This window comes from Tupaia chinensis, unplaced genomic scaffold, assembly GCF_000334495.1.
Source record: "Tupaia chinensis unplaced genomic scaffold, TupChi_1.0 Scaffold000439_1, whole genome shotgun sequence".
In the NCBI taxonomy this organism is placed as follows: Eukaryota; Metazoa; Chordata; class Mammalia; order Scandentia; family Tupaiidae; genus Tupaia; species Tupaia belangeri.
The window spans coordinates 596,410-620,277 of NW_006159944.1; the positions used below are offsets into that span (position 1 = coordinate 596,410).

Consider the following 23,868-nt stretch of genomic DNA (forward strand, 5'->3'; position numbering starts at 1 on the left):
AAAGAGTGTGTGTGAAAGACAAAGGTAAAACAGTTACAATAGCAAAGTTTGCCATTACCTGGATGGGGATGAATATGACATACACAGATATCCCGATGAGAGCTGTGGGTCCCAGAATAAAAAAGGCATACACCGCACAAATGATCAGTAGGATAGGGATGGTGGCTGGCAAGGGACAAAACAAGGCAGCTTCAAACAAGGAATAGCTATCACTGGATAGTACATTGAGTACCTGGAAGGAAAGCACATGGGTTCACACTTTGGAAGAGTCACTTAAACATTTCCTCAACTGAAGGTTTTCAGAATAGCTGAGGGATCTAAAGAGAGAAGAGAACACTGTCTAAAGAGGGAGAGGGTGATTAGGGGGCCATGCCAATATGATGACTTTTATGGTTCTCAATCTGCTCTGACTTTGGAGAGACCAGTCCTTTAGAACTGAGAATCCCAATGAAAACTTATAGAATAGTACTCCAAACTTCAAAAAGTCCATGGGAAAAAATTAGAATTAATTTGAAATCCATGCATAGTTCTTTTGTAACATGTGTTTCCATGAGTCTTTTGAAGGACCCCCCTCCCCATGTACTATCTAGCAGCATGCCAGAGAGAAAACTAGCTGCCTATCTGTGTCTATTCTCCTCTTCTTCCTTCTGTATACAACTCTGCTTTCTTCAGGGCAGCAATGTGCCTACCCAAAAGACTACACTTTTCAACTTCCTTTGTTGAAGGAGTATGGTCATATGACTGTGCTAAGGACAGTAAGCCAAATATCTCATGGGACTTTAAGGATGCATTCTTAGAGAAAGCCAACTCAATGTGTAAGGCACACCCCTGTTGTTCTGCTCTCCTTCCTCTTACCAGCTGTCTGAAACACAGTTGGGATGACTGGGTCCCTAGCATCCATTCTGAACCATTGTGGGAATCTGCTAGGATGATGATGAAGAAAGATAAAAGGCTCTAGAAGCCCTTGTACCTATGGACTGACTGTCCAGACTCCTTATAGATAGACTGAAACAATTCATCCTGTTTAATCTACTGTTATTTTGAGTTTTCTGTTGCATGCAGCTGAATCCAATCATAATTAATATAGAATGTTTTGAAAATAGTGAAAGAGCAACTGTAAGAAAAAAGAATCAGTGATTCTTACTTCACACCCCCTGGAGTTTCCTTGATTAGGGAAATTTTCTTGAATAAGTGGTAAGGATTTTATTGCTAAGAATTAAGGGCTTAAGAAAAATGTCAGCTCTGAAGTCCAGCAGGCATGCCTTTATTATGGCTTTGGCAGGCCAAATTACACAATTGGAATTATTGTATCTATCATTCAATACATTTTATGAAATGTCTATAGTGTGCTCTGTACTGCTTCAGTGTCCTCATTGACAACCATAGGAATTGGATAAAGTCACCCTGAGCCCTGTACCAGCTGGAACTAGGGAGACTTTCCAAATTGTCCAGCTTGAACAATGCCCTCCTTTTCCTGAATTCCTCTGATGTTGAGTCTTTATCACTTCATTTAGCAGGGAGATGGGATATGGTGGGCAGGGCATGAACGAGCAGTAGGGAGGCAGGCACTTTTTCCAAAAAGCACATCTCACACATATTCCAGAAATAGGATTACTTTTCTAACATTAAATTCCTCTGGACCAGCTTACCTCACCAACAGAGATGTGTGTCAATGTCTTGAAGGACACCAGGTGTTCAAAAACCAGGGTGGAGAGGGCTACCTTCAACCGGATCGCCGTGCGGTAATTTATGGCCCAGGCAAGAGCCCAAAATAGGACTTTGGTAAACTCGGTGGCAAAAAGGGCTAGGCACAGGCTGACGCCAACCCAGACTTTTCCGGAGGTATTCTCGGTGTGCTGGAGGATTTGGTGAATGAGAACCGTCTGTAAAACAGTGTGGTGGAGAAAGGAGAAGGCCACTGGGGGTTGAAGTTGGTATAGGAGGCCACAGATAATGTCAGCAAGCTGGCTTTATGAGGCAAACATTTTAATTAATTTCAGTGGCTGCTGCTGTGCTCGACAAGGATTAGCTTTATGAAAATTCGCCCCCAAGGAGCACAAAGATAATGACAATGTACTAAACCCACCAGCTCGTAGAGAAAGTAACTAATGGCATTCGTTGCCAGGCTGAGGACCTAAGAGACACGGCAGAAGAAGAGCCACCCCCTACTCACCGGCCCTATGGCTGCCATGATGATGCACAGGATGTTGGCCAGAATATCCATCAAAACACGTGTCCTCTGGAATTTCCAGACCACTCGACCCAGAGAGGCCTTCTCAGGGCCCACCCTTTCTACCTCTTTATCCCAAAGGATTCGAAATCTGTGATGAAAGAACAGAAAGGGAAAAAAAAGTTGACATTTCCACTTGCTGTTTAAAGCTACTCTAGAGGACAAACCTTTGCAAGGGTGCTTAGCACAGCTCTCATCCCTGAAATGGTACCTTCTGACAAGCAGCACTATTCTCCTGCCTTCTTCTCCTAGGAAAGTAGAAGATGGAAAGGACAGGGGCAATGCCTAGACACAAGCTGGTATGACTACCTGACATGTGGGCAATTCCCAGGCCTTTGCTTCCACTGCCCACTGCCCATCTCTGCTCCAGTACCAGCTCTGATAAAGAAGACAGGGGAAACAGAGAAGCCAACAGAAGAATCTTCTTCAGGGCAGAGAAGGCTTTCTCCATTGCAAATATCTGAAAGAAAGGCCAGTGTGGCAGGAGTGTGGTGGAAGAGAGAGGCCAACAAGACACTAAGAGGAAAGGTAGGGCCAAATCCCCTAAGACTTCATGGCCCTCCTTAAGGAGTCCAGATTTCATTCCAAATGCAAAGGAAGCCACTGCAGGTTTTTAAGTCAGTGTGATAAAATCATTTTATACATCTCAAAAGTCATTGATGCTGCTGTGAGAGTAGCGGATTATGCCAGGAGTAAAGGCAGGAGACCACAGAATTAGACTGTCAGGTGAGAGGTTGCAGTGCCATGGCATGGTACTGTAGTGGATTTAAGGAAGGTGGGCAGACAGAGAGACAACAGGACCTTCTGATGAATTAGATGTGGATGGAAAGGAGAGGTAGATCAAGATGTGAAATAGACATGCATTTGAAGTAGTCAACACGTGTTTGGTGTGTACATCTTTGGAGTAAAAAGATCTCCTGGAAACAGAGCACAGTATGGAAAAGAAGAGTGTCTAAGCTGATGTTGGGTAGATGAAAGGAAACCTTGAAAACAAATGGAGAAGGCCCAGCTGAGGTGATTTAAGCACTAGGGCACCACTGTGCAAGGCTGAGACCACATGGGAGACCCAGGTTCAGATCCCAGACAACACATGGGCAAGATAGCGTGCAACTGTAATCCTAGCTAAGTAGGAGGCTGAGACAGAGGATCATAATGGTAAGATTCCAATAGGAAAAAATAAACAAAAAACTACCCTCCTTCTTCCTCAGTGTGCTCTCTCTCTCTCTCTCTCTCTCTCAAGAGCAACAACAAAAACAAAAGCAAATAAAAGGAAAAAAAAAAAAAAGAACAGCTAGAGAAGTACTGGTCAGAGAGGTAGAAGGAAAATCTAGTACTCCACAGAATCTGGCCCAGCGTCTGTGTCTCAGTACAACCTGGAAACTTTCTCCAGACTATAAATCTTAGAAAAAATCACCACTGATTTCTTCAAGGCACAGATGAGGGAAGAGCAATTCTAGAACCAATTTCAAGGCCGTGACTAACACTCCTAGCCCTTTAAGTATATATTACAGGCTGGGCCGTGTACTTTACCCCACATGGTCAGAGATGAAGAGACTTTCAAAGAAACAAATGCAGAGGACTTTGAAGATTTCCCCCCATGGTTTGAGACATGCTAGGTCATCAGAAACACTGCATTCAATGTAGCTGCTAGGAAATATAACATTGATGTCTTTGTGCTAATATAAAAAAGTCTTTATAAACTCTCAACTGAAAGAGCAAAGTGACCAACCATTGCATGGTAAGCTTAATTTTTTGTTAAAATTACCAAAAAAAAGAGTATGACATGTAAGTGGAGAAGAAAAAGGAGTATTAATCTGTAGGCAATGGTAGCACAGGATGGGCTTCATCACAGAAAAATTCTGGATGGAGTCATGCAGACATTTTAATAGTGCTTACCTCTTGGGAGTGGAGCAGGAATATGGTAAAAGATACTTTACTGCTTTGACATTTTCATAATAATTATGAATCAGGTTGAGCCAATAACACATTTTTTTACAAGTCAAAATTGTCAAGTCTTGGGAACCAGCTTTTGGCGTAATGGCTATGTCGCTGGACTCCCACGTAGTCGACCGCGGTTCGTGTCCTGGACCCAGTGGCTTAAAACTCACGCCGGGCGCGTATGCGTGCGTGCCCAAGATCCCAAGAGGAGAATGAGGAGAAGGGATTGTGGCATGGTCATCCCCCCTGGGGAGTGATTTCTCGCTTTCTATCTCTATGTCTCTCTCTGTCTGTCTGGCGAGCGCACGTGCCCTATAGCGAAAACCTCTCCAAAAAAAAAAAAAATGTCAAGTCTTATCACTTTCATTGGGATCAACTGATATATTTTGGAATGTAAATGTCCAATAATGTGTTTTTTTCCTAATTTGCTATAGAGCACACATTCTCAGTGCAGAGAGACAAAGAGAAGAGAAAAAGAAAAGGAAGTGAGAAAGCAAACCCCCAGAGGCATAGACCGTGTCACAATCCCCACCTAGCCATTCTCCTCTTGGGATTCTGGGCACACACGCACACACACCAGGCATGATTTTCAAGCTTCTGAGTTCAGGACTTGAATCACATAGTTTGGCATGTGGGATCCAGCTGTTTAACTACAATGGCACCAGCTAGCCCTTGATAATGATTTTAAAGTGAAATAAACCACAGTGCCTTAGAGCCAGTTGCATAGTCCAGGTGGGGTCTGACCAGACTAGAGCAAAATGAGATTCCAGCCACATTTGTCTTGGTATAGTACTCCTTTAGGCTAGCCAGCCCAGCCAGAATACTCCTGAGGTCATAGCTATATAGCCAATCCTCTCTCCCAAGCAACCCTCCCTAATCCTTACCTCCACAGAACAGAGCCAGACAGCCCAGACCAGTCCTCAGAGAGCAGCCTCTGAGAAGCATCACCAGCACCCACAAGTAACAATTTCCACATCAGGGAATAAGAGCACAGAAAAAAGCTCACAGGACCCCTTGTTAGAGTGGGTGCCTCTCTTGAGGTGACTGAAATGAATTCTGATACCTTTTAGCATTGGTGTCCGATGAGTCATATGGCGACAATGGGGGTAGGTTATCCTCAGTTAGCGTGTGTTTGTAGCCTCTGATCATCATTGGAGTAAGCCAGGAAAACGTGGCAAAGGAGAGCAGTCCCGCATCATCTACTGGGTTGGATGCCAATCTGAAGATGAATGAGATACTTGGTGTTCCAGGGCATTGGGGCCATCACCCTGGCTCCCTGGCTTGAGTTTGTAACCACAGTAATAACTGCAGCCATGTTCATTAGCCTTTTGAGCAGTGTGTGCTGGGGCCAGTACATACAAACTTGTGAGAACTGATGGTTAAATTTTTAGGAATTTTGTAAGTCTATGGTTAAACACAGTCGATATTCAAAATTAAATTACATAAATTTAAATAAGTTGTTCTTAAAGACAAAGCTAATAATACTCAAAACTCATCATTTCCTAATGTACTAGGAAGTTATGTGCCTCTATTGTATCTGTCCAGTGGGAATACCATAGAATGCTGTGCTACTGTGCATTTCTTCTCAACTTCTCATTCAATAACACCTTATTAGTAGCTTGAAATTGGCCATGGTGGGAGTATTTCCGCCATGAAAATGGATAAATACTACAGACAAGTGAAGTTTTTTAGCAAGCCAGTTGTTGAATTTTACCAATGCTTGAATCTTTTGACCATCCCATGGGAAAGAAGAAACCTGCTGTATTTGACGCATGAGGAAGTGGAAACCCATTAGTTGACCATGAAAGGGGTTAGACACATCTATATATTTTCTTTTCAGGAGAATGGGAATGGTCCAGAGTGAGGCATCCTAGAATGAGGTAAGGTATCTCAAGAGGGCAAGAGCTAGAGTTAAGTCTATGGTTTATTATGAAAGTGGAATAGATTAACATAGACTAAGTCCTGTGTAGCTACCAGGTAAAACAGGGAGATAGAGAAAGCAAAAGGGAGAGGAATAGAGAAAGGGAAGAAGAAAAGGAAAGGAATAGGAAAAAGGAGAAGAAATATGAAGAGGAGGAGAAGGAATAAGAGGAAACAAGAAGAAAAAGGAAATGAAGAAAGAGAAAAATGCCATGTTTTTGCCCTTGAGAAATTAACCCACTAAGACAGAATAAAAGCCAGAGACATAGAATATCATCTACCAATTACTGGATGTTTATTACATCCGAGGCTCTGGTGAGCTTTATGAGTGTAGCAGATGCTATAGAGGTACCCCCTGTACACCTCTGATCTCAGCTACAGAGGGCATTTCATGCATGCTCACTCTGACAGTGCCTCATATCAAGTGCATGTTGAGCCTCTTTCCACCATCTGTTTCAGGATCTCCTCAGGAGCATGAGTGAAGCCTGAAAGAGCAGGAGGTTAATTCCTTCAAGGGCAAACCTTAGCTAATGACGTTTGAGAGCCCATGGATAAGTGCCCCCACCTCACATCCTTTGTGTGAAAACCTGGACACTTCTTAGGAGAGCCTCGTAGAATTAAGTTCCCATTGCTCATAGTAGAGACACAGATGCCACACCCTATGTTGTTTTTTCCTCCTTTGCTGCTTCATTCTCTCTAGATCTTCTCTCCTTATTCTTGGAATCACCTCCTAAATGACCTACCTGCATCTATGTTCTTGACTGAGGCTTGGGAGAACCCAAGTTAAGATAATATTAATGAGGTACTGTGTGTCTGAAACACAGTACAAGTTTCCCACAAGGTAGCTTTCATAATAAAGCCATGCATTACCTCATATAGTTCTTCCAACTCAATGAGATAGATATAAGGGTTGTGTTGTGACCCCATTTCACAGACAAAAGCATTGAGACACAGAAAGGCTAGCGTGCTTGCCCAAAGTCTTATAACTGGCAAAGGTAAAAGAGGGATTCAAAGCCACTACATGCTGACTACAGGGTCCCCTCCTTCTCCCAAGTATTAACCCATATTACTTCTCCTCAAAGCAATTTAAAAATTGAAGTAAAACAGTGGGTAGTTAGAGCTTTCCTTACCAAAAGATAATAGCCCCTGATTTCACCTTTCAGTTTTCACCTCTCATCTAGAGAGTATAAATGTTTACATCTTTTGGTCCAGAGATGCTGAGAGGGCAGTGATGTGTCACCTTGCTCTAGAGATGTCACTTGGCCTTCTGTTGCTCAGAGGATAAACTACAGGGCTCTTTCTGTGTATGATAGATAGCAATTTATGATGCTGTAGTTAATATAATATTAACACAGGAGTTCCCCTTTTACACTAAGGGGATATGCTTTACGATACCCAGTGGATGCCTGAGACAGATCATTTCAAATCTTATATATGCTATGTTTTTTCTATATATTCATACTTATAATAGTGTTTAATTTATAAATTAGGCACAGTAAGCAATTAATAGCACTAATAATAAAAAAAGAACAATTGTAACAGTGCAATAAAATAAAAAGTATGCGAATGTAGTCTCTTCATGTCAAAATATCTTACTGTACTATGTGCACCTATTTTTGGACCATAGTGGACCATGGATAACTAAAATTGCAGAAAGCGAAACCACAGATAAGGGATTTACTGAATATGTAATAATATAATGCAATGCTGAGCATGAGAGTTTGAAAGTTAAGCTGCCTGAGTTCCTATGCTAGAGTTAAAAAATGACCCAATTCTGTATCTCCTTATTTGTATCCCAGCTCCTTGAGATGTGGCATTACAGCTCTTTCCATTAAAGGGTTGAGTCTATTTACATCTTGAATCAGGGGTGACTTCTGATTTGCTTGGGCCAAAGAATGCAGTGAAAGAAACAGTTTGCCAGTTGTGAGCCCAAGTCTCAAGAAGCCCTGCATCCTCATTCCTTGGATGCCTACCATATTAATATGTGCTCAAGCTCAAGTTAGCCTGCTGGAGGTTGAGTGTCCATATGGCCTAGTTGCCTCTATTGCGTCAGCCAACAGCCAGCCAATCCCCAGAACCACAGCTACCTTGCTGATCAGCAGGTGCATGAGTAAATCTAGTAATGGTCAAATGAATAACCCACTGAGCTCAGCCCAAGTTACTTTATTCAATGGGTCACCCTTAAAACTGTAAACTAATAAATGTGCAGGGGATATGTTTTAAGATCCTTAGCTTTATTTTAAGATAGTAAGTGTCCAGGCAGTTTGTTACAAAGCAAAGGCTACTTGATGAACCTTAGGTGAGTTATTTAACCTCCCTGTTATTTAACCTCAACTTTCTTAATGTCTCAGAAAAAAATGATAGTACCTCTAGAGTGATTGTGAAGAGTGGATGGGAAGATGTTTGTAAAACACTTGGACAGGTCCTGGCATATGGAAAACTCTCCTTAAACATTAGGGTTTTTTCTTGATAAAGGACAGAGGAGGCAAAGGAGTGGTCGATAAATGAATGGATGCATGCACAGGTGGACAGATAAAAGGACAAGCATATAGAGCAATACATGAGTAGCAAGTGAAGTATCCCTTCTCCTGATAGGCTAGAAACTATTCCTGGAGGTCCTTCCCCGGTCTTCTCTTCAATCTTCTTTTCTTACCTTGCATAGGGTCGCACTGGGATCATGGTCTTCAGGCTGGGATCATATCTCTCTGAAAAAGATCTTCGCTGACCTCGCCGGTCCAGATCTGAAATAAGGTAGGCACCTTCCCCCACCATCTTGATGGTGGCCTGAAGTTCAAGGCTCTTGGATTAGGGACCTTTTCACTCTACAGAAGAGAAAGGGGGTAGGTTCTCTGAGAGTTGAATACTTCTGGGATAGAATAAGGCATTTCTACTCTACCCAGATAGGTTCCCAAGCTTTGATCCCTCAGACCTGGTTTCATCAATTAGCCTTCCACACTTTTGAGATGGTATGGCCAGAAGTCCCACAAAATCTCTGAATTCTTCTCAAAGGCTCCCTTATTAGTAAGACCATTTGGTTCCTCTTCTTTTCCTATGTTGGCCTGACTGGGAGCAACTTGGCCACAACCAAGACCAAGTCCCAGCCCAGTCAAAAAGTCCCCCATGAAAATAGATTCGATTTCTAGCGTGACACAAAGTAAAGTTTCTCTCTCTTTTTCTCTTTCTCACACATGTGTGCATACACACACACACACACACACACACACACACACCCCTTCTTTTTCCAGATTCTCACAGATACCCAGGACTTGTGTATCTATATCCCTGATACCCAATGGTTAGAGAACTTCAACAGAGCCACCCCTTGGGACAGGACATCTGGGTAGGCCCACATTCCTCACATTTCTGTGACCACTGCCCCCAATAAAAACAAACAACCCAGGTGGAGAGAGTGCTTTTAGGCTTGTGTGTCCAGTCTACAAACCAACCATCCCATTCTCCAACCATCTAAGCTCAATTCATAAAGAATGCTCCCTTAAGGTTTTCCTTTTCCTAGTTCTAGTCTTTTCCTGAGACTTAACTCTATTCATGACCTAGGTTCCATGACATCCCTCTGCCTATATCCTATTGATAAAAATTTTCTTTTTATTCAATCTAAGCTATATTTTTACCTAAGTTGATTTCTGTTGCTTGTGACCAAAGACATTATTATAGGTACACAGAAATCACATTCTCATGAGTTCTCTTTGGAAGTTTTCATGGATAGAAACATTAATTAAACCAATTCCTATCAAGGTATTAATAGCTAATAAACCCATGCCATGGCAGAACTGGAAGTGTCCTCAGATGTGATCTTTTACAAATACCTCACTATACAGAGGAGGAAACAGAGGTCCAGAGAGGAGAAGGACTTACTCAAGGGTAAATAGAGAAAGAGTGGCACTGTTTTGTTTAGGGCAGTCTAACTACAGGGAAACGGAAGCTCCTTCCTGTCCCCCAACAACTCTGAAAATCCCTTGCTTATGTTATTGGGTTGCTGGAGAAGTCATGACACATTTTTGCATAGAAATATATGTCATGACTTTTCTGACAACCAATATATTATAAGAGGAACTTCTCTGAAATAATGCTATTTGTTACATTCCAATCTGAAAATCAGAACACCTTTATCTCAAAAAGACAAATTCCTCAAAGTGTAAATTGGGGTATAATAGTCAGTTGGAGAAGTCTTTTAGGCAGTAGTTCTGCTCAGAATAGCTTCAGTCTTTCAGTTAATGAATATTAATGACACACTTGCCATAGACCCAGTTCTCGATTTCTGATTCAAGGAGAAGATTAAAAATGACTTTCTCAACTTCTTGCCAACCTGCACCCTGTTCTATACTCCTCCCTCCATTCGCATTATCTAGCGCTGTGCTCCAGCCATGCTGCATTTCTTGCTATTCCTGGAGCTAATTGCCAATTCCTCTTTCCTTTGGATTTTTTGAATTGTCATAACCTGGAGCAATCTAATATCCCTCCTTTCACTTAGCTGACTTCTGCTCAGTCTTCAAGGCTCAAGTCAGACTTTTTGTTTTCTGGAAAATCCTACTTACTTTCTCCTCTATTTCCCAAAGAGACTGAGGGCTTCATGTCTGTCTTGTTCACAGCTATAGTCCTAAGAACTAGCAGAGTCCCTGGCACATGGCAGATATGCAATACATATTGTTGGATGGAATATAAGGATGAGTATGAGAAAAGTCTAGGACACAAATATTCCCCCAAGAAAGGGAGAAATAAGCACATGATAACCATTAAAATGTAAACTATAATACTCCAGGTGCATGTACGTGTATGCACAAAACCCTGTTGAAAGGATTGTGGATGATCAAATCCCATTTGAAGGGAGTGCTTTCTCTCTCTCTCTCTCTCTCTCTCTCTCTCTCTCTCTCCCTTGGCCTCTAAAAACCCAAAAAAAAAAAAAAAAAAAAAAAAAAAAAAAAAACGTAAGCCATAGCACAGTATTAGCCCATTAATTAAGGAAATAAAAGGGAATGCTAAGTGGTAGATCAATCCCCCAAACAGTAGATAAGGATGAATAGAGGAATAAAAAAAAAAAAAAGGAGGAATAAATAGAAAATAAATAGTAAGCTGTTAAACTTAAACCCAAATATATCAATAATTATATATAAATGAACTAAACATTTCAATTAAATAAAAAAACAGAAATTGTCAGACTAAGTATAAAACCAAGGTCCAATGATATACTCCCTGTGAGAGATATTTTTTAAACATAAAGACACAAATAGGTTGAAAGTGAAAGGATGCTTCTTTCTTTTTCCCCTTGATTCCCCTCCTCTCAGCAAAAAATTTAAGGGACACAAAAATGGAAAAGTATATGTTGATGATAACGTGTGTGGTAATATCTTTGACTCAACCAACATTCATGATGCAAAAATTCATTTGCTATGCTGTAATGATACAGTGTGATTGAATGTAAAAAATAAAGAAAGAAGAGGGAAAAAATACGATGTGAAGTAAATATAGCTATGATCTTAGGATAGGAAAGAATTCCTTAAAGCAAATTGAGAAAAACAAGTCATAAAGATAAAGCTTGATAAATTCTACTACATTAAACTTATACATGCTTTGGGACCAGCAGATGGCATAATGGTTACATCCCTGGACTCTCATGTCAGTCAACCACGGTTCAAGTTCGTACCCTATAGCAAAAATCTCTCTAAAAAATAAATAAAAAATAAAACCTTAGACATATCTGTTAACCAGCAGACCTAATTTTCTCAAAGGTTAAAAAGAGAAGTAATATGCTGATGTAAATGTAAACCTTTTACCTATGAAGAACCAGCAGGCAGAATCTGTAAAGAACTCTTAATACCTCAACAAGGAAAGAACTTTAAATCAGAAAACTGGACAAAAGACAAATAGGCAATTGACAGATGAGTCAAATAATCACAAAATACATGCTCAGTCTCTGAGTACCAGGAAAGTGTGGATTAAAACTATAATCACAGTAGTAGCCATTTCTCATTCTCCAAACAAGCACTATTAAAAAGTATAAAAATTGCAACCCTTGGCGTGTGCGTGGAGCATAGCAGCTCTTAAACCTTACAGATGAAAATATAAATTGTACGAATAGTTTGTATAGAAATTTGGCGTTACCTGGTTAAATGAAAGACTGTCTTACCAACACAGAAGCAGTAGTCTCCTTAAGTAGGTACCCGTCCTGGGGAAAATCTGCCTGTCCAGTCAGTCACATAAAGTGTAACCACTAGGTTTGCAGGCTTCTTTTCATTCTCCTCACAAATTCTCCTCTCCTTCTGTTTGCCCCCTCTTCTCTCATACTTACTGCTGTCAGTGTCAAAAATAAAGTTCCAGGGGGCCAGCCGATGACAAGGTGGTTAAGGTGCTGGACTCTCACATGGCCAACCACAACTCAAATCTTGCACCCAGCAACTTGAAACTCACCTTGGATACATGTGTGTGCGTGCCCAGAATGCCAAGAGGAAAATGGAGGAGATGGGATTGCAGTGTTGCCATCCCATCCCCTCAGGGGAGGTGATTTCTCACTCTCTGTCTCTCTGTCTCTCTCTGTGTCAGCTGAGTGCACGCACCCTATAGCAAAAATCTCTTTTAAAAAAAATTAACCATTTTAAAAAACACAAGGAAACAATCCACAGAGGATGGAATTTCATACAAAAATAACCTTGTGACCTCACTACAGGAATACCTTGAGTAGCTGTTTAAAATAGCTTAAGTACCCATGAATAGGAAAAGCAATAATTGTATAATATGAATATAGTATATTACTATTCAACAGTAAAAATAAAATAACTAAATCCACATATGAACCTCTGTGAATACTACACATAATAAATGGAGAGGGGGGTTAAAAATAAGTTGCAGAAAATTACATGCACCCTGATATTATTTGTATAAAGTTCACAGCCTTGCAAAACAATAATGTATTTACCAACACCCATATTTGTAGTAAAAATTCCATTTCTCCAAGTACCTGTGATTTCTTTTATTGGAGAATGGTATCGAAAAGCAAGATCTGGGCTCTAGGTATATTCTTTGTTACTGGAATATTGTTGCTTCTAGGTCCTCGAAGCTTACACAGCAAGGAAATACATGTGTGTGCATTAACTAGCATAAACATACATTATCTATGAATATTTCTGTAGGTAATCATCTGTATCAATTTTAAGTTAAACATGAGTTCATACAGATGCTCTCCCTTTAATTCTTTACCATAATTTATCATAATCCTAGCCTCTTCTCCATCTTGCTTACCTGTAAACTCCAATTCTAAAAGTGAGAAACCCAGCTCCTACCAGCCACCATCCAATTTCTTAATTGTTTCAGGAAGTATCCATCTATAGCAGTATCTTAATTGTCAAGCTATAACCCTGTGAGAAAAAAAAAATTAACCAAAATATGATGCTTCAGAGAGTATAGGACTAGATGGAAAAGGGGAAAAATAATAACTTTATAGTGGAGGAAACTGAAATGTCCTCCCAGCCAGGTGATCAAGGTCAATAGCAATAGTGGTAAGTCATGCTGATAATAGGCACCTTTGGTACAATGGGATAAGAATGGCATATTACCTCTGTAGTCTTCCTCTCAAAAATCCCATAGCCTTGGGATCAGCAGTTAGCATAATGGCTATGTTGCTGGACTCCCATGTAGTCGACCGCGGTTCGCGTCCCAGACCCGGTGGCTTAAACTCACGCTGGGCATGTGTGCATGCGTGCCCAAGATCCCGAGAGGAGAATGGAGGAGAAGGGATTGCAGCATGGCCATCCCCCCTGGGGGGTGATTTCTCGATTTCTGTCTCTCTGACTCTGTCTTTCTGGTGACGGCATGTGCCCTATAGCAAAAACCTCTCCAAGAAAAGGAAAAAAAAAAAAAAAAAAAAAAGACCTAGCTGGGCTTTGCACTTCTATGTGTGTGTATGTGGGCCCATCGGCCTGAAAACATCTGATCACGGGACCAGCAGTTAGCATAATGGCTATGTCACTGGACTCCCATGTAGTTGACCGTGGTTCAAGTCCTGGACCCGGCGGTTTAAACTTACGCTGGGCACATGTGTGTGTGTGCCCAAGATCCCAAGAGGAGAATGGAGGAGAAGGGATTGCAGCATGGCCATCCCCCCGGGGGGTGATTTCTCGATTTCTGTCTCTCTGTCTTTCTGGCGAGCGCATGCACCCCATAGGGAAAACTTCTCCAAAAAGAAAAAAAAAAACACCTGATCACTATTTCTTAAAATGATCAAGGTCATCAAAAACAAGCAAAGTCTGAGAAAGTGACACAATTGAGAAAAGGGGCCCAAGGAGACATGACAACTAAGTGTAAAGTGTTATCTTGGATGAAGTTCTGGAACAGCAAAACGACATTAGGTAAAAACTAAGGAAAGCTACATACAGGTGTGGATATTGGCTAACAATATACATCTCCATATTTATTCCTTCATTTTAATATATACACCACACAAAGGTAAAATGTTAATAGTAGGAGAAACTGGATATGGGGTCTATGGGAACTCTCTGTACTAGCGTCACGCTTTTTCTGTAAACTTAAAACTGTCCTTAAGAAAAAAAAAATAAAGCTTATTTTTAAGAAGTGTATGTGAAAGCTAGATACTAAATTCAAGATGATGGTCACTTCTGGGCATAGAAAACAAGGTCTGGAAGTTACACATGGTATCCTCCCATGTCGTTATGTTATGTCTTCATACCAATAAGAATGTAAACCCTGGATCAGGCTGGGTGTGCTCAGTCAGTGAGTAGCACAGAGCTGTGCTACAAAAGTTCTGAGCAAGTAGAGGTCAGTGTGGTCTGAAAGGAGGATGGGGTTAGGGAGGATTTCTCACGGGAGGTGAGACTGGAACTGGGTGGTTTGAAAAGAGTGAGAGGATAGAAGGAGGATTTGAGAGAAAGCCCAGACCAAGCCTTTCAGTTGAATTTGGGTGTGTGGGAGGCAGGGGGATGGGCTGCATAGGGAGACTTTGAGGGAACTGTGTGCAGAAGGCTTGGGTAAAAAAGCAAAGAGACGGGGTTGAGACAGCAGAAACAGGCTTTAGATTTGCTCCAACTTATGTGGAACCACTGGCCCTTGCAAAGTCTCAGCTCTGGACAAAAGTCCCCCTGGATAGCCTTCCCCATAAGACTTCTATTGGTTTCTGCACTAGAAAATCTTTCACGACCTTCACAACCCAAAACATCACGGCCTCTGACTGCTCTTCGTTTACTGCAGGGAGACAGTGAAGGGCTTCTGGCTACCGCAGGGATGCCTAGGCTGGGAACGGTAAAGAAATAGGCCTCTCACCATTGGATAGGTCCTTGACTCCCTGAGTAAACACAATCCAGCCTTGGCCATGGAGGTGAGAGATCCCTGAACCTGGCACATCCTTTGTACGGTCTTTCCATTGCATTCCTGTCCTCCCTCTTCCTCTAGACATGGGCACCTGATCAGCTATCCATGGCTACTGGACCTCTTCCCTGCCCTGGTGGCTTGAGCAAAGAAAGCAGCAGTAGTAAAGCAGATTAGCTGAGACATGGGTACCTGATCAGCTATCCATGGCCTCCCACAGGCTACTGGACCTCTTCCCTGCCCTGGTGGCTTGAGCAAAGAAAGCAGCAGTAGTAAAGCAGATTAGCTGAGGGAGAAGAAAGAGCTCACAGTGTTTCAAAACCTAAGTGAAATTATTTTAGGGAGAAGGAGTCATAGAATCTCAAAAGTTAATGAATCCAAGACATGAGATGTGGAAAACTTGGCCTCTCCTGTGAGAATTTTCTTCTGGCCAACCAGATCGTGCTTCTATGAGCTTTGGCCATGAACCCCAGTCTGTTCTCAGGATGGCCCTCATGCAGAATTTCTGCAGGAAATGCATAACCTGAATCTAGTCATAGGGAAATACTAGATGATCCCAAAGGAGCATTCCACAAAACAACTGGCCTGTGCGCTTAGACAACATTTATTATGCCATGAAAGACAAAGAATGGTGAAAAGACCTTTTGGATGAAAGAAAACTAGAGATATGTCAGCTAAAAGTAACAGACAATCCCAGATCGAATCCTGGATCAGGAAGAATAAAATTACTATAAAAACATTAACGGAGCAGTTGGTGTAATGGCTATATCACAGATTTCCATGTAGTCGACCACAGTTTGAGTCCTAGACCCAGTGACTTAACACTCACGCCGGGCATGTGTGCGTGTGTGCCCAAGGTCCCAAGAGGAGAATGGAGGAGAAGGGATTGTGACATGGCCATCCCCCTGGGGGGTGATTTCTTGACTCTGTCTCTCTGTCTCTCTCTGTCTTTCTGGCCAGTGCACACACTCTGTAGCAAAAACCTCTCAAAAACAAACAAACAACAACAACAACAACAACAACAACAAAAACATTAACAGGACAACCAGATTTGAATATGGCTAAAGATGACATGTTATATGCCAAAGTTAGATTTCCTGAGGTTGCTAATGGTCCAGTTGGATAGTTAATCATTTTGATCATTATGCCTATCAAAGAGAATGTCCTTATCTTTGAGAAAGGCACACTGAAGTATGTAGGGGGTAATGGAGCAAAATGTTTGCAATTTACTTTCAGAAAATAATAATAATGACGAGGATGCTTAAAGAGAGAATGCTAGACCAAATGTGGCAAAATGATACTTTGCAATGGTCACATTTACTCAGCGAAGGGTGGTTGGGATATTTTTAGCATTCTTCTTGCTACTTTTCTGTAAGTTGAAAATCATTTCAAAACACAAAATTAACCATCTTCTAAAGGCATAGTTTTAAAGGGAGCCGTTTGTCCTTCTGTGAAACTGTGATCTTCTCCTAATGCTCACTCTGCTCTCGGGAAACAGCAGCCCACATCTTCGCTCCCTTCTTGTGTCCCCCGGTATCTGAACTCAGTCATTACTTCCTTTAGCTCACTCCAGCCACCCAGGTGCAATCGCTTCCTGTCCAGGCTGTAATTCTCCAGGCCCTCTGTCCTGATCCTCCTTAGGCGATCATCACCAGTGGAGAACCCTTATCTATGACTTCTACTTCTTTGTTCACGCTTTTAAGGGCAAAGGACCCTGGCAGCAAGCTGTCATCAGCTTGTCTTACAGAGTCCTGTGTCCAACATGCCATACACAGGAGGCCAGGCCCCCTGGCCAGATTTGAGTAATCAGAGCACATAGGAAATCAGGACTGGGAGGTAATTTCCTTGAGCACGCCACAGGGAGTGCGGAGTTATGATTACCTAAGATGGCTTGGAAGCATTGCAGCTGGAACGGCACTTGCTAAATTTGGCAGCCCCGGGGGGAAAATGAGACTTTTTAAATCAGGAAGTCTGCTTTGGCTAACGTATCTATCCCCGTCTGTCATGCCAGCCTCTGCCAGGAGTGAGGAGCTGCCTGGAGTGAGAAATGTGCTTGTCGGTAGTCATGAGGAAGGGGCTGGGTGGGGACAGCTGATGGGACTTGAGAGAGGCCAGCACCTGGCCAGCCAGGCCCCTGCAGCCATCATGACTTCATGCTCAGAGTGACTTTTCCATTCAGGGCCTCTGAGGGTTGGCAGGTGATGGCAAGAAGGCCCTGCTGCTCCTCTCCGTTTGCAGGTGGGAGTTCCCAACCTAACCTCAACAGACTGGACAGGCAGAAGCCGGAAGGCCTCTGCTTACAGCTGAGGATGCAAACTGGCGGACTGTGGACCATATGCAACTTGCAGTTCCACCTAATATGGCTTGCGCAGTTTTTAAATTGTTTTAATTGTGGAAAACTTTTGAAAATTAGGAGATAGCGCATTTTCAAAAAAGACTTCCAGATTTTATTGAAAAAATCAGGAGCTCTGTATGCTCGTGTGGCTACAATCAGCTCTGGCTGAGCCATGACAATCTTTTTTAAGCAGGATATACATGCTTTAGTTTGCTACAGTCACCACCCGTCGTTAATGTCTCTCAGACTCAGGGTTCTGGGTCACTAGTATTTATCATCATATTTGCAATGTGTTTTTTTTTTCCTTATAGTAATACATTTTTCTCTAACCTTGCTTCTATCTAAAGTGAGAGGAAAAAAATGTCTCAACAACATCATTAAAAAGAAAATTTCCCATAGCTACCCTCTTAACCCTGTTATATTCCACTTTGGCCCCTCTAACCTAGGAAATTCACAATTTCTTGTTCGAGAACAGGATTCCTGGTCTTTGGTGCCTTTGGTGCTGACCTTCCTAGGATCCCTTCGTATCAACCAAATGCAGACACACCCTTTAAGTGCTTCTCAGCAAACTAGCTCTTACTCGTTTCTTCAGAAATCTGTCCCTAATTTAAAGCCACGAAAATTTCCACTATCTGCTAGTCTTGCACCGCCCCTCCCCCAAAGCTCCCACAGCCTCTCCCTCCAGGTCTGAGCGCCTCCAACTGGGAGAAGTCAGTGGAGCCTTTCCTCAGGCCCTACCTCTCACCTCACCTGTCCATGACAGCTGTCCCTAGTCCTCATAGGCAGCCAAACAGGGAAAGGACCAGTGTGGAGGGTAGAGAAAGGGGCAGAGGGAAGCCCATGCACGTGAAATGGAGCAGTGCTTTGAGGTGCAGCATGGGAGCTTAGCTCAAATACTCTCATCTCCGGAGCCTAAAAGGGTGGCCTGTGACGGTGTCTGTAAATGAGGTCAGCCATTCAGCCACAGAGAGGTTCTGACGCGATCGAAAAGTGAGCACTCTCGTTTAATCCTGTGAGAACCTCACAGTAATGCTCCATGAATTCAAGGTCTTTTAAAAATAAATTCCATGATTAAATTGTGAATAATATGGTGGGGAAGGGGGAAGAGAGAGAGAGAGAGAGAGAAAAAAAAAAAAGACTCAATTTATTCAGTTCCAACTTTTGTATGTCACAGATTTCAAAATCCTCTCTTGGCATTTCTACCTTTTCTTTCACCCCCCAGCAGGCTCCAAAGTTGGAAGCACCCCAGGCCTCCCAAGGTGCTGCCCCCTCCAACCTCTGCTTCTTCCCACGTGCAGAGCCACATTTGATGGTGTCACCACTCTAGCCTATCCTGGGGGTGAGCAAATGGCAGGACTTACAAGTGGCAGTATTCAGTAATTGCTATAGACCAACTTTACCTGGGCAAGAAATGCTCAAGTCTAGAGGATGAAGACGAGAGGACAGGGAGAAGTGCCAGGGCTCACGTGCTCAGAGCGTGGCACCTGCTGCCTGCCTTGCCTGGGTCTCCTCTCCAGGACCTCAGATTTGGTTCCTCTTGTTCCACCTTCCTGAGCCCTTCTCTCCAACTGCCCCATTCAACTGCCACTCCCATCACACCTGAGGGAGGGAACTCTGGGGGGCCAACATTCCCTTTACCCCCTCTCAGGATGGACCTGTGGTGCAGTCCGGCTCCTCCAATGACTGTCAGAGCTTATGCAATGTGCTTGTGTAGCCACCTCTCCCTGGCCTGTCTTTGTATAAGAGAAGGAGAAAATCCTCCTTCCAGCCCCTGGTTCTATAGATGGGAACAAAAAAATCCAGAAACTTTCCATGACTGGCTAGGGTAAGGCTGAGCCCCGTTCCCATTCCAGTCACCTTCCTGTGAGAATACGTCCATTTCCTCCACTCTGTTCCTGCAAAGGTAAAGCAACCTGGGGTCAGGGGAGGCGAGGGGAAGCCAATCTTCACAACAGAGAAAAATCTCTTTCATTCCCTATTCACTGAGCCAAAAACTAAAAGGGCAATCTGAGCTCAACTTTTATTCTTGAAGTGAATGAAAAGTCAGTCTGAAATAGCACTAGCAGATAGCTCTTGGAACAGAAGTTTCCTGTTTATTACATGTCAAGCATTGCAACCTCTGGAGCACAGGTTTCTTCTGCCTTCTGATTTCTTGGGCCCCTCTGTGCCTGGAAGAACGGGTGCCCACACTCAGTGAGCGGAAGGATTCCACAGTGGCCAGTTGAGTTGGTTGGAAGGGAGAAAAACCTCTAAATTCGGAAATAAAAAAAACCTTGATGCATTTTCAAGAATTACATAGACACCTTAGAAGACATTCTCCGCCTAACTCGCATGGGTTTTATGACAAATATTGCTGTAGTATTTCAAACCTGCTCAAGTCTCTTTGTGCTCTTATCCTGGTCAACCACTCCCCCTGCTGGCTATTCCTGGCATTCTGGAAATGCAATTCGTTGTCTTCACCCTGCATAGTTCTCTCAGCGCTGAAAAAGAAAGTGGAAATGCCGATGGCCTGGAGACAGTTGTAGTAGAAAAATGGGCCCCATGAGAAAGGTTCCCTGGCAGGGGACAGGATGGGGTAGACTGGCAAAAGTTTTCTTTGTGTGTACCTAAAGTTCCCCATTTAATTTGCCTCCATTCCTTCCTCCATGAGTGCAAATCACTGCTAATAATATAATTTGACACTTGTAGAGCCCTTTGTGTATCATGAAGTTCTTGATCCTCTTTATCACTTGATCTTCACAACAAGCCCAGGGGATCTCATAAAACACAACACAAACTCATTTTCACAATCTGTCAAACACATTCAAATGTTGTCAAGTTTACTCTAAGGATCTGGGCAGCTTTTCTCGGTGTTCAGGGAAGGCTGAGTAGAGAAGGATGCGGAGACAGTATTTTGGTACTACGGAAAGAAGATTGGCCTATGGGGAACAGGTTCTGGATGGCAGGATAGGAAGGGGCTGTCCATTCTCGGCCACAAGGAGTTCTTAAGAAAAGAACACACAAGCTCCTGTTCCATACCGTGCACAGACTCACCGAAGGTCAAAGAAGTGAGGCCCCACCTTAGTGTATCTGCCCCAGGGAGGCAGAGAGGACGAGATGCCATTGGAATACAGGAGAAATATATTAGAAAAATGTCGAATCCTGTCTATATTTCTCCTCACCCTTTTAAAAAATGCTATTTTGTGTACAAAGATATCAGTGCAGTGATGTACACATTTATCTTGTACGTCATTTATAAATACATATGCATACATTGGGAGTGGGGCTTGGTGGCAAGTGAAAATCAGTGCTTGATGGGAAAGAATTTTCTCAGCTCTGAGATTCTGTGAGGACTTTATTCTAAAATGAGGCTCCATCTCAAAATCAATTACTTATGTATAGCTACATACACACACATGTACATATCCACATTTATACACATAGAGACACATATATCTCTAGAGAGAGAGACAGAAACAGAGATACAGAGAGGCACCAAGAAGCACTCAGAAATCAGTGCATAGGTTGCATAGTATCAATATTGTGTCGGAACTCTGGGGACCAGCAGATGGCCTAATGGTCACATTGCTGGACTGCAGTTCAAGTCCCCAACCTGGAGGCTTGAAACTCATGCTGAGCATATGTGCATGCATGCATGCCCAATATTCTGGGAAGAGAATGAAGAAGGGATTGTGGTGTGGCCATCCCTCTGGGAAGTGATTTCTTGTTTTCTGTCTCTCTGGTGAGCACATGTACCCCAAAGCCAAAAAAAAAAAAAAAAAAAAGCTCTCTTAAAAAAAAGAATAGGAACTCTGCAATCAGATCTGACCTCAAAATCTTTATAATTTAATTTCTCTGCCTACAAAATGAGGACACTAACCTCAAAGCATTGTAAATTAATTGAGGATTAAATTAGATAATGTAAATGCTTAACATAGTACTTTTAACATAGTACACATTCTATAAACGGTAGCTATTGTCCATGAATAATAATTTTAAAATTAGTACAATCTCATGAGAAATAAGAATTCCAACTTCTGTGTTGCTGTTGGAATTTGGTGGAAGTACATCAAAGCATCTGCTTAAAGAAAGGTTTTGAGTGTTCATTTTGTTCATTTGCTCAGGGAACTATGGATTGTGACACAGCACAAAGACCAACCAAAGCTGACATCAAATGACTTAGGTAATAATTTAGAATTTGATAGTAATTTGGAATTTGAATGGACTTATAAATCAGTAAGTTAGAGGAATGTTGTAGGGTTTGTGAACCAGAAATCCATGTATACAACAATGGGAGAATAAGCCTTTTAATTAAGAGCAAAAAGACTACATAAGCTGACAGCATGGGTCCTGGCCTCTGCCCTACCATTTGCAGTTTAAAGACCTAAGCAAGTTCCTTGGCCCAAAAAACTGAGCCTGGAAATTAAGACTTGTGCAAAAGATTACTTTCCAGGGCTGGCTCCATTGCACAGGGGTAATGCACTGCTTAAGAGAAGCCAGATTCTAGGGTGAGTTGGTGGCATGATGGTTAAGGTAACTGGATCCCACATCGTCAGCTCTGCAGTACAAGTCTCAGAGCTGGCATCTTGAAAACCACACCAGGTAAATGTGCATGTATGCCCCAAATCCTAAAAGTGCTTTCTCACTTTGTCTCTCTGTCTCTCTTTCTCTCTCTCTCTCTCTTACACACACACACATGTGCATGCACCCTCTCACAAAAATTTGAGAAAGAGACATAGAGGAACCAGATCCCACATATGACCATGGTCCGAATCCCCAGTCAGCCTGAAATACACCAAGATCCAATGAGTTGGAGTACTGGAGGAAGGAGACCTCAGCATGACCAGACCCCATGGACAGTGCGTCTCTCTCTCTCTCTCTCTCTCTCTCTCTCTCTCTCCCCCACTCTCATCTCTCACATGTCATATAAGCACTCTCTCATGAATAAAGAAAAATTAAAAATAAATAAATAATAAATTTAAGTTTACTCTCCCTTCATAAAACCAGGAGAACTAAATGTTTTCTTTTCATGGTTGGGTCTCAATAATCTTCTAAGACACCCATTTCTTTTATTACATTGACTATTTAAAAACTCAGCCATCTCAGGGCCAGCAGGTGGCATGGTATTTAAAAGTGCTGGACTCCCACCTGGCCAACCACAGTTGGAGTCCTGGACCTGGTGGCTTGCTTGCTCTCTCTCTCTCTCTCTCGCACTCTGTCCCTCTCTGGTCAAATTTAAATAAATAAATAAATAAAATTCAATAAAATAATTCTTAAAAAAAAACCTCAGGCATCTCTAGCAACTGTGCATTCTTCAGGTATTTTATATGAAATGAGGCACATGGAAGTGCTCTGCTAACTCCATCAAGTATAACCCAATACCATGAAGTATACTGCAGTGTGTAAGAAGAGAGAGGTACAGACATTCCATATACTTCGAGCAAGGATATGCAGTGTTCCGCTTTCACAGTCTGATTTATTTCATTTAGCTTTATATCTTCTAGATTCAACTACTTTGTATCAGAGGACAGCATCTCATTGTTCTTGAGGGCTGAGTAGCATTCCATTGTGTATATTTGCCACATATTTTCAATCCAGTTATCAGCTGTTCAACATTTAGATTGACTCCATGTTTTAGCTATTGTGAATAATACTGCAATAAGCATGGATGTGCAAGTGTCTTTCTAATTGAGTGATTTCCAGTCCTTTGGGTAAATACACAGGAGTGGGATTACTGACTGGGTCATATGGTGTGGCGAGCACTGCATACGGAAGCCATCTTGAGCTATCCACCATCTTGGAAACCATTAGGCTTCACTTCCTCACTATCTAGAGAAATAAAATCCTCCTCTGTTCTTTTTCAATTTTAGAATCCTTGGTTAGATCTGAGGTGGCTCTAGCCTCCTCCTGGGGTTGATCATTTTGCATTTTCCCTTAACAACCATAACGACAAGGGTTTCTATTAAGCTCTGAATGGATATTTTATGCTGACTAAGCTTTTGTCCCATTATTACCCGTACTTAAAATAAAACGTAAGTAAATACTTACCAGGACATCTTCTCTTCGTCCCTCTATATTTTTCACCGGCTTTTCTCCAAATGAATCTCTGCCATTCCCTTCTGGACGATTCTATGCC

General features: G+C 42.3%; 1 protein-coding gene across 5 annotated transcripts in view; it reads right to left on the reverse strand.

The window, feature by feature from the left end:
• Nucleotides 1–19,236, reverse strand: part of ABCC12 (ATP binding cassette subfamily C member 12) — a 77,980-nt gene extending 58,744 nt beyond the window's left edge. For 2 of the 5 annotated variants that reach the window (XR_003550513.1, XM_006155232.2), the window contains exons 1-7: nt 19,154–19,234; nt 13,340–13,455; nt 8,742–8,910; nt 5,232–5,387; nt 2,174–2,321; nt 1,650–1,883; nt 59–232 (exon numbers count right to left, since the gene is read on the reverse strand). Coding sequence is in view for 3 of the 5 variants with exons in the window: in XM_006155232.2 (XP_006155294.1) it covers nt 59–232; nt 1,650–1,883; nt 2,174–2,321; nt 5,232–5,387; nt 8,742–8,860 (831 nt within the window). In the remaining 2 variants the exon portion in view is untranslated. Of the gene's footprint in view, nt 1–58; nt 233–1,649; nt 1,884–2,173; nt 2,322–5,231; nt 5,388–8,741; nt 8,911–13,339; nt 13,456–19,153 lie in introns of all 5 variants that reach the window. The other 3 variants (XR_003550514.1, XM_006155234.2, XM_006155233.2) reach the window with 2 other exon arrangements.
• Nucleotides 19,237–23,868: the final 4,632 nt, after the last annotated feature.